The 12,022-nt window shown below is 42.7% G+C and overlaps 1 protein-coding gene across 1 annotated transcript in view; it reads left to right on the forward strand.

Moving 5' to 3' along the window:
* The window catches only part of LOC128656815 (tyrosine-protein kinase SRK3-like), a 93,473-nt gene that overhangs the window by 38,236 nt on the left and 43,215 nt on the right, over nucleotides 1–12,022 (forward strand). The window contains 1 exon segment of the mRNA XM_053710979.1: nucleotides 6,980–7,144. Within this exon segment, the coding sequence (XP_053566954.1) occupies nucleotides 6,980–7,144 (165 nt within the window).

Raw genomic sequence — 12,022 nt, forward strand, 5'->3', positions numbered from 1 at the left:
GTGAGAGACTCACTATATAAAGGAACCTGTGAGAGGCTTGCTATATATAGGAGATTGTGAGACTTACTATATAGAGGAGGCTGTGAGAGACTCACAATAAAGAGGAGGCTGTGAGAGACTCACTATATACAGGAACCTGTGAGAGGCTTGCTATATAGAGGAGGTTGTGAGATACTTACTCTATAGAGGAGGCTGTTAGAGGTTCACTAAAGAGATGAGCCTGTAAGAGTCTTGCAACATTGTGGAGACAGTGAGAGACTCACTATAAAGAGGCGTCTTTGAGAAACATGCAATATAGATGAGTATGGAAGGTGCTCAGCAGATAGATGAGACTGTGATAGGTTTACAATACTCAGGACATTGTGCGATACAAGTAATATTGCTGAGGCTGTGAGAGGCTCAATGTTTATAGGAGGCTGTGAAATGCTTTATATAGCAGAAGCTCTAAAATGACCACTATATTAAGGGGGCTCTGAGAGGTTCACAATATAGAGGAGGCTGTGAGTTGCTCGTTATAAATAGGATGCTATATGAAGCAACTGTGAGATGCTCACTAAATAGAGGATGCTCTGAGAGACTCACTATAGTCTTTTAGAGGATCACAACCTAGAGGAGGCTGTCAGTTGCTCACTATATACAGAAAAATGTTAGAGGCGTGCTATATAGAAGAGGTTGTGAGAGACTCAATATATAGAGGAGGCTGTTAGATGCTCACTACATACTGGAGGCTGTGAGAGGGTCACTATATAGAGTAGCCTGTAAGAGGCTCACTATATTGAGGAGTAGTGAGAGAATCGTTATATAGAGGAGGCTGTGATAGACTCACTATATAGAGGAGGTTGTGAGAGGCTCACTATATAGAGGAGGTTGTGGGAGACTCACTATATAGACGAGGCTGTGAGAGACATACTAAATGAAGGAAGCTATGAGAGGCTCGCTATATAAAGAAGGCTGTGAGAGACTCACTATATAGAGAAGGCTGTTAAAGACTCACTATAGAGAGGAGCCTGTGAGAGGCTCACTATATTGAGGAGTAGTGAGAGACTTGTTATATAGAGGAGGCTGTGAGAGACTCACTATATAGAGGAACCTGTGAGAGGTTTGCTATATAGAGAAGGTTGTGAGAGATTTACAATATAGAGGAGGCTGTGAGAGACTCACTATAAAGAGGAGGCTGTGAGAGACTCAATATATATAGGAACCTGTGAGAGGCTTGCTATATAGAGGAGGTTGTGAGAGACTTACTATATAGAGGAGGCTGTGAGAGACTCACTATATACAGGAACCTGTGAGAGGCTTGCTATATAGAGGAGGTTGTGAGAGACTTACTATATAGAGGAGGCTGTGAGAGACTCACTATAAAGAGGAGGATGTGAGAGACTCACTATATACAGGAACCTGTGAGAGACTTGCTATATAGAGAAGGTTGTGAGAGATTTACAATATAGAGGAGGCTGTGAGAGACTCACTATAAAGAGGAGGCTGTGAGAGACTCAATATATATAGGAACCTGTGAGAGGCTTGCTATATAGAGGAGGTTGTGAGAGACTTACTATATAGAGGAGGCTGTGAGAGACTCACTATATACAGGAACCTGTGAGAGGCTTGCTATATAGAGGAGGTTGTGAGAGACTTACTATATAGAGGAGGCTGTGAGAGACTCACTATAAAGAGGAGGATGTGAGAGACTCACTATATACAGGAACCTGTGAGAGACTTGCTATATAGAGGAGGTTGTGAGAGACTTACTATATAGAGGAGGCTGTGAGAGACTCACTATATAGAGGAGGCTGTGAGAGACTTACTATATGGAGGAGGCTGTGAGAGGCTCACTATAAAGAGGAGGTTGTGAGAGACTTACTATATAGAGGAGGCTGTGAGAGACTCACTATAAAGAGGAGGATGTGAGAGACTCAATATATACAGGAACCTGTGAGAGACTTGCTATATAGAGGAGGTTGTGAGAGACTTACTATATAGAGGAGGCTGTAAGAGACTCACTATATAGAGGAGGCTGTGAGAGACTTACTATATGGAGGAGGCTGTGAGAGGCTCACTATAAAGAGGAGGCTGTGAGAGACTCACTATAAAGAGGAGGCTGTGAGAGACTCACTATATACAGGTACCTGTGAGAGGTTTGCTATATAGAGAAGGTTGTGAGAGACTTACAATATAGGGGAGGCTGTGAGAGACTCACTATAAGGAGGAGGCTGTGAGAGACTCACTATATACAGGAACCTGTGAGAGGCTTGCTATATAGAGGAGGCTGTAAGAGACTCACTATAAAGAGGAGGCTGTGAGGGACTCACTATAAAGAGGAGGCTGTGAGAGACTCACTATAAAGAGGAGGCTGTGAGAGACTCACTATATACAGGAAACTGTGAGAGGCTTGCTATATAGAGGAGGCTGTGAGAGACTCACTATATAGAGGAGGCTGTGAGAGACTTACTATATAGAGGAGGCTGTGAGAGGCTCACTATATAGAGGAGGCTGTGAGAGACTTACTATATACAGGAACCTGTGAGAGGCTTGCTATATAAAGAATGTTGTGAGACACTTACTATATAGAGGAGACTGTGAGAAACTCAGTATATAGAGGAGGCTGTGAGAGACTTACTATATAGAGGAGGCTGTGAGAGGCTCACTATAAAGAGGAGGCTGTGAGAGACTCACTATGTACAGGAAACTGTGAGAGGCTTGCTATATAGAGAAGGTTGTGAGAGACTCACTATATAGAGGAGGCTGTTAGAGGCTCACTATAAAGAGGAGGCTGTGAGAGACTCACTATATACAGGAACCTGTGAGAGGTTTGCTATATAGAGAAGGTTGTGAGAGACTTACAATATAGAGGAGGCTGTGAGAGACTCACTATAAAGAGGAGGCTTTGAGAGACTCAATATATACAGGAACCTGTGAGAGGCTTGCTATATAGAGGAGGTTGTGAGAGACTTACTATATAGAGGAGGCTGTGAGAGACTCACTATTAAGAGGAGGCTGTGAGTGTGAGAGACTCACTATATACTGGAACCTGTGAGAGGCTTGCTATATAGAGGAGGTTGTGAGAGACTTACTATATAGAGGAGGCTGTGAGAGACTCACTATAAAGAGGAAGCTGTGAGAGACTCACTATATAAAGGAACCTGTGAGAGGCTTGCTATATAGAGGAGGTTGTGAGAGACTTACTATATAGAGGAGGCTGTGAGAGACTCACTATAAAAAGGAGGCTGTGAGAGACTCACTATATACAGGAACCTGTGTGAGACTTGCTATATAGAGGAGGTTGTGAGAGACTAACTATATAGAGGAGGCTGTGAGAGACTCACTATATAGAGGAGGCTGTGAGAGACTTACTATATAGAGGAGGCTGTGAGAGGCTCACTATAAAGAGGAGGCTGTGAGAGACTCACAATATACAGGTACCTGTGAGAGGTTTGCTATATAGAGAAGGTTGTGAGAGACTTACAATATAGAGGAGGCTGTGAGAGACTCAATATATACAGGAACCTGTGAGAGGTTTGCTATATAGAGGAGGTTGTGAGAGACTTACTATATAGAGGAGGCTGTGAGAGACTCACTATAAAGAGGAGGCTGTGAGAGACTCACTATAAAGAGGAGGCTGTGAGAGACTCACTATATACAGGAACCTGTGAGAGGCTTGCTATATAGAGGAGGTTGTGAGAGACTTACTATATAGAGGAGGCTGTGAGAGACTCACTATAAAGAGGAGGCTGTGAGAGACTCACTATATAAAGGAACCTGTGAGAGACTTACTATATAGAGGAGGTTGTGAGAGACTCACTATAAAGAGGAGGCTGTGAGAGACTCAATATATACATGAACCTGTGAGAGGCTTGCTATATAGAGGAGGTTGTGAGAGACTTACTATATAGAGGAGGCTGTGAGAGACTCACTATATAGAGGAACCTGTGAGAGGATTGCTATATAGAGGAGGTTGTGAGAGACTTACTATATAGAGGAGGCTGTGAGAGACTGACTATAAAGAGGAGGCTGTGAGAGACTCACTATATACAGGAACCTGTGAGAGGATTGCTATATAGAGGAGGTTGTGAGAGACTTACTATATAGAGGAGGCTGTGAGAGACTGACTATAAAGAGGAGGCTGTGAGAGACTCACTATATACAGGAACCTGTGAGAGGCTTGCTATATAGAGGAGGTTGTGAGATACTTACTATATAGAGGAGGCTGTTAGAGGTTCACTATAGAGATGAGCCTGTAAGAGTCTTGCAACATTGTGGAGACAGTGAGAGACTCACTATAAAGAGGCGTCTTTGAGAAACATGCAATATAGATGAGTATGGAAGGTGCTCAGCAGATAGATGAGACTGTGATAGGTTTACAATACTCAGGACATTGTGCGATACAAGTAATATTGCTGAGGCTGTGAGAGGCTCAATGTTTATAGGAGGCTGTGAAATGCTTTATATAGCAGAAGCTCTAAAATGACCACTATATTAAGGGGGCTCTGAGAGGTTCACAATATAGAGGAGGCTGTGAGTTGCTCGTTATAAATAGGATGCTATATGAAGCAACTGTGAGATGCTCACTAAATAGAGGAAGCTCTGAGAGACTCACTATAGTCTTTTAGAGGATCACAACATAGAGGAGGCTGTCAGTTGCTCACTATATACAGAAAATTGTGAGAGGCGTGCTATATAGAAGAGGTTGTGAGAGACTCAATATATAGAGGAGGCTGTTAGATGCTCACTACATACTGGAGGCTGTGAGAGGGTCACTATATAGAGTAGCCTGTAAGAGGCTCACTATATTGAGGAGTAGTGAGAGAATCGTTATATAGAGGAGGCTGTGATAGACTCACTATATAGAGGAGGTTGTGAGAGGCTCACTATATAGAGGAGGTTGTGGGAGACTCACTATATAGACGAGGCTGTGAGAGACATACTAAATGAAGGAAGCTGTGAGAGGCTCACTATATAAAGAAGGCTGTGAGAGACTCACTATATAGAGAAGGCTGTTAAAGACTCACTATAGAGAGGAGCCTGTGAGAGGCTCACTATATTGAGGAGTAGTGAGAGACTTGTTATATAGAGGAGGCTGTGAGAGACTCACTATATAGAGGAGGCTGTGAGAGGCTCACTATATAGAGGAGGTTGTGAGAGACTCGCTATATAGAGGATGCTGTGAGAGACTCGCTATATGGAGGAAACTGTGAGAGGCTCACTATATAGAGAAGGCTGTTAAAGACTCACTATAGAGAGGAGCCTGTGAGAGGCTCACTATATTGAGGAGTAGTGAGAGACTTGTTATATAGAGGAGGCTGTGAGAGACTCACTATATAGAGGAGGCTGTGAGAGGCTCACTATATAGAGGAGGTTGTGAGAGACTTGCTATATAGAGGATGCTGTGAGAGACTCGCTATATGGAGGAAACTGTGAGAGGCTCACTATATAGAGAAGGCTGTGAGAGACTCACTATATGGAGGAAGCTGTGAGAGGCTCGCTATATAAAGAAGGCTGTGAGAGACTCACTATATAGAGGAGGTTGTGAGAGACTCACTATATAGAGGAGGTTGTGGGAGACTCACTATATAGACGAGGCTGTGAGAGACATACTAAATGGAGGAAGCTGTGAGAGGCTCGCTATATAAAGAAGGCTGTGAAAGACTCACTATATAGAGGAGGTTGTGGGAGACTCACTATAGAGAGGAGCCTGTGAGAGGCTCACTATATTGAGGAGTAGTGAGAGACTTGTTATATAGAGGAGGCTGTGAGAGACTCACTATATAGAGGAGGCTGTTAGAGGCTCACTATATAGAGGAGGTTGTGAGAGACTCGCTATATAGAGGATGCTGTGAGAGACTCACTATATGGAGGAAGCTGTGAGAGGCTCACTATATAGAGAAGGCTGTGAGAGACTCACTATATGGAGGAAGCTGTGAGAGGCTCGCTATATAAAGAAGGCTGTGAGAGACTTACTATATAGAGGAGGTTGTGGGAGACTCACTATATGGAGGAAGCTGTGAGAGGCTCACTATATGGAGGAAGCTGTGAGAGGCTCACTATATAGAGAAGGCTGTGAGAGACTCACTATATAGAGGATGCTGTGAGAGACTCACTATATGGAGGAAGCTGTGAGAGGCTCACTATATAAAGAAGGCTGTGAGAGACTCACTATATGGAGGAAGCTGTGAGAGGCTCGCTATATAAAGAAGGCTGTGAGAGACTCACTATATAGAGGAGGTTGTGGGAGACTCACTATATAGACGAGGCTGTGAGAGACATACTAAATGGAGGAAGCTGTGAGAGGCTCGCTATATAAAGAAGGCTGTGAGAGACTCACTATATAGAGAAGGCTGTTAAAGACTCACTATAGAGAGGAGCCTGTGAGAGGCTCACTATATTGAGGAGTAGTGACAGACTTGTTATATAAAGGAGGCTGTGAGAGACTCACTATATAGAGGAGGCTGTGAGAGGCTCACTATATAGAGGAGGTTGTGAGAGACTCGCTATATAGAGGATGCTGTGAGAGACTCACTATATGGAGGAAGCTGTGAGAGACTCACTATATGGAGGAAGCTGTGAGAGGCTCGCTATATAGAGAAGGCTGTGAAAGACTCACTCTATAGAGGAGGCTGTGAGAGACTCACTATACAGAGGAGGTTGTGAGAGGCTCACTATATAGAGGAGGCTGTGAGAGACCACTATACAGAGGAGGTTGTGAGAGGCTCACTATATAGAGGAGGTTGTGAGAGGCTCACTATATAGAGAAGGCTTTGATAGACTCACTATATAGAGGAGGTTGTGAGAGGCTCACTATATAGAGAAGGCTTTGATAGACTCACTATATAGAGGAGGCTGTGAGAGACTCATGATATAGAGGAGGCTATGAGAAACTCACTATATAGAGGAGGCTGTAAAAGGTTCACTATATGGAGAGTTGACTGTGTTTAAACAAACTATACGCTGTTCCACCTGATTATTATTTTTCTTTCCCTGACAGTCACTCCTCAAGCTCTGCAGAACTCGTTGTACGGCGAGGCCAGCACCATGTGGAAACTTAATCATGAGAAAATCCTAAAACTGTATGCTGTGTGTCTGCAAACTGAGCCAGTCTTCATTGTTACTGAGTACATGATACACGGCACGCTGAGAAAGTATCTAAAGAGTAAGACTCTCCCTCAAATCTCTCTCAAGCACACAGTCCTATGTCCCTGCATATAGCAGCTATACAGTCCTATTGTCCCTGCATATAGCACCTATACAGTCCTGTTGTCCCTGCATATAGCACCTATACAGTCCTGTTATCCCTGCATATAACAACTATACAGTCCTGTTGTCCCTGCATATAACTTAGCTATACAGTCCTGTTGTCCCTGCATATAACAGCTATATAGTCCTGTTGTCCCTGCATATAACAGCTATATAGTCCTGTCGTCCCTTCATATAACAGCTATATAGTCCTGCTGTCCCTGCATATAACAGCTATATAGTCCTGTCGTCCCAATTAAGCATATTAGGTGATGTGCATCTCTGTAATGAGAAGGGGTGTGGTCTAATGACATCAACACCCTATATCAGGTGTGCATAATTATTAGGCAACTTCCTTTCCTTTGGCAAAATGGGTCAAAAGAAGGACTTGACAGGCTCAGAAAAGTCAAAAATAGTGAGATATCTTGCAGAGGGATGTAGCACTCTTAAAATTGCAAAGCTTCTGAAGCGTGATCATCGAACAATCAAGCGTTTCATTCAAAATAGTCAACAGGGTCGCAAGAAGCGTGTGGAAAAACCAAGGCGCAAAATAAATGCCCATGAACTGAGAAAAGTCAAGCGTGCAGCTGCCAAGATGCCACTTGCCACCAGTTTGACCATATTTCAGAGCTGCAACATCACTGGAGTGCCCAAAAGCACAAGGTGTGCAATACTCAGAGACATGGCCAAGGTAAGAAAGGCTGAAAGACGACCACCACTGAACAAGACACACAAGCTGAAACGTCAAGACTGGGCCAAGAAATACCTCAAGACTGATTTTTCTAAGGTTTTATGGACTGATGAAATGAGAGTGAGTCTTGATGGGCCAGATGGATGGGCCCGTGGCTGGATTGGTAAAGGGCAGAGAGCTCCAGTCCGACTCAGACGCCAGCAAGGTGGAGGTGGAGTACTGGTTTGGGCTGGTATCATCAAAGATGAGCTTGTGGGGCCTTTTCGGGTTGAGGATGGAGTCAAGCTCAACTCACAGTCCTACTGCCAGTTTCTGGAAGACACCTTCTTCAAGCAGCGGTACAGGAAGAAGTCTGCATCCTTCAAGAAAAACATGATTTTCATGCAGGACAATGCTCCATCACACGCGTCCAAGTACTCCACAGCGTGGCTGGCAAGAAAGGGTATAAAAGAAGAAAATCTAATGACATGGCCTCCTTGTTCACCTGATCTGAACCCCATTGAGAACCTGTGGTCCATCATCTAATGTGAGATTTACAAGGAGGGAAAACAGTACACCTCTCTGAACAGTGTCTGGGAGGCTGTGGTTGCTGCTGCACGCAATGTTGATGGTGAACAGATCAAAACACTGACAGAATCCATGGATGGCAGGCTTTTGAGTGTCCTTGCAAAGAAAGGTGGCTATATTGGTCACTGATTTGTTTTTGTTTTGTTTTTGAATGTCAGAAATGTATATTTGTGAATGTTGAGATGTTATATTGGTTTCACTGGTAAAAATAAATCATTGAAATGGGTATATATTTGTTTTTTGTTAAGTTGCCTAATAATTATGCACAGTAATAGTCACCTGCACACACAGATATCCCCCTAAAATAGCTATAACTAAAAACAAACTTAAAACTACTTCCAAAACTATTCAGCTTTGATATTAATGAGTTTTTTGGGTTCATTGAGAACATGGTTGTTGTTCAATAATAAAATTAATCCTCAAAAATACAACTTGCCTAATAATTCTGCACTCCCTGTAACAGCTATATAGTCCTGTTATCCCTGCATATAACTTAGCTATACAGTCCTGTTGTCACTGCATATAACAGCTATACAGTCCTGTTGTCCCTGCATATAACAGCTATACAGTCCTGTTGTCCCTGCATATAACAGCTATACAGTCCTGTTGTCCCTGCATATAACAGCTATACAGTCCTGTTGTCCCTGCATATAACAGCTATATAGTCCTGTTGTCCCTGCATATAACTTAGCTATACAGTCCTGTTGTCCCTGCATATAACTTAGCTATACAGTCCTGTTGTCCCTGCATATAACAGCTATACAGTCCTGTTGTCCCTGCATATAACAGCTATATAGTCCTGTTGTCCCTGCATATAACTTAGCTATACAGTCCTGTTGTCCCTGCATATAACAGCTATATAGTCCTGTCGTCCCTGCATATAACAGCTATATAGTCCTGTCGTCCCTGCATATAACAGCTATATAGTCCTGTTGTCCCTGCATATAACAGCTGTAAAGTCCTGTTATCCCTGCCCATAACTTAGCTATACAGTCCTGTTATCCCTGCACATACCTTAGCTATACAGTCCTGTTATCCCTGCATATAACTTAGCTATACAGTCCTGTTATCCCTGCACATACCTTAGCTATACAGTCCTGTTATCCCTGCACATACCTTAGCTATACAGTCCTGTTTTCCCTGCACATACCTTAGCTATACAGTCCTGTTATCCCTGCACATACCTTAGCTATACAGTCCTGTTATCCCTGCATATAACAGCTATACAGTCCTGTTGTCCCTGCATATAACAGCTATACAGTCCTGTTGTCCCTGCATATAACAGCTATATAGTCCTGTTGTCCCTGCATATAACAGCTGTATAGTCCTGTTAACCAAGCACATACCTTAGCTATACAGTCCTGTTATCCCTGCATATAACAGCTATAGTATACAGTCCTCTTATCCCTGCAGATAACTAAGCTATACAGTCCTGTTATCCCTGCAGATAACTTAGCTATACAGTCCTCTTATCCCTGCACATAACTTAGCTATACAGTCCTCTTATCCCTGCACATAACTTAGCTATACAGTCCTCTTATCCCTGCAGATAACGTAGCTATACAGTCCTCTTATCCCTGCACATAACTTAGCTATACAGTCCTCTTATCCCTGCACATAACTTAGCTATACATTCCTGTTATCCCTGAACATAACTTAGCTGTACAGTCCTGTTATCCCTGCACATAACTTAGCTATACAGTCCTGTTATCCCTGCACATAACTTAGCTGTACAGTCCTGTTATCCCTGCACATAACTTAGCTGTACAGTCCTGTTATCCCTGCACATAACTTAGCTATACAGTCCTGTTATCCTTGCACATAACTTAGCTGTACAGTCCTTTTATCCCTGCATATAACTTAGCTATACATTCCTGTTATCCCTGCATATATCTTAGCTATACAGTCCTGTTATCCCTGCATATAACTTAGCTATACAATCCTGTTATCCCTGCACATAACTTAGCTGTACAGTCCTGTTATCCCTGCACATAACTTAGCTATACAGTCCTGTAATCCCTGCACATAACTTAGCTATACAGTCCTCTTATCCCTGCACATAACTTAGCTATACAGTCCTGTTATCCCTGCACATAATTTAGCTGTACAGTCCTGTAATCCCTGCACATAACTTAGCTATACAGTTCTGTTATCCCTGCACATAAATTAGCTATACAGTCCTGTTATCCCTGCACATAACTTAGCTATGCAGTCCTATTATCCCTGCACATAACTTAGCTATACAGTCCTGTTATCCCTGCACATAATTTAGCTGTACAGTCCTGTAATCCCTGCACATAACTTAGCTATACAGTTCTGTTATCCCTGCACATAAATTAGCTATACAGTTCTGTTATCCCTGCACATAAATTAGCTATACAGTCCTGTAATCCCTGCACATAACTTAGCTATACAGTTCTGTTATCCCTGCACATAAATTAGCTATACAGTCCTGTAATCCCTGCACATAATTTAGCTATACAGTCCTGTTATCCCTGCACATAATTTAGCTATACAGTCCCTTAATCCCTGCACATAACTTAGCTATACAGTCCTGTTATCCCTGTACATAAATTAGCTATACAGTCCGGTTATCCCTGCATATAACTTAGCTATACAGTCCTGTTATCCCTGCACATAAATTAGCTATACAGTCCTGTTGTCCCTGCATATAACTTAGCTATACAGTCCTGTTGTCCCTGCATATAACATCTATACAGTCCTGTTGTCCCTGCATATAACAGCTATATAGTCCTGTTGTCCCTGCATATAACAGCTGTACAGTCCTCTTATCCCTGCACATAACTTAGCTATACAGTCCTGTTATCCCTGCATATACCTAAGCTATACAGTCCTGTTATTCCTGCACATAACTTAGCTATACAGTCCTGTTATCACTGCATATAACTTAGCTATACAGTCTTGTTATCCCTGCACATAACTTAGCTGCACAGTCCTGTTATCCCTGCATATACCTTAGCTATACAGTCCTGTTATCCCTGCACATAATTTAGCTATACAGTCCTGTTATCCCTGCACATAACTTAGCTATACAGTCCTGTTATCCCTGCACATAACTTAGCTATACAGTCCTGTTATCCCTGCACATAACTTAGCTATGCAGTCCTGTTATCCCTGCACATAACTTAGCTATACAGTCCTGTTATCCCTGCACATAACTTAGCTATATAGTCCTGTTATCCCTGCATATAACTTAGCTATACAGTCCTGTTATCCCTGCACATACCTTAGCTATACAGTCCTGTTATCCCTGCACATAACTTAGCTATACAGTCCTGTTATCCCTGCACATAACTTAGCTATACAGTCCTGTTATCCCTGCATATAACTTAGCTATACAGTCCTGTTATCCCTGCACATAACTTAGCTATATAGTCCTGTTATCCCTGCATATAACTTAGCTATACAGTCCTGTTATCCCTGCACATACCTTAGCTATACAGTCCTGTTATCCCTGCACATAACTTAGCTATACAGTCCTGTTATCCCTGCACATACCTTAGCTATACAGTCCTG

This window comes from Bombina bombina, chromosome 4 (genome assembly GCF_027579735.1).
Source record: "Bombina bombina isolate aBomBom1 chromosome 4, aBomBom1.pri, whole genome shotgun sequence".
NCBI lineage: Eukaryota > Metazoa > Chordata > Amphibia > Anura > Bombinatoridae > Bombina > Bombina bombina.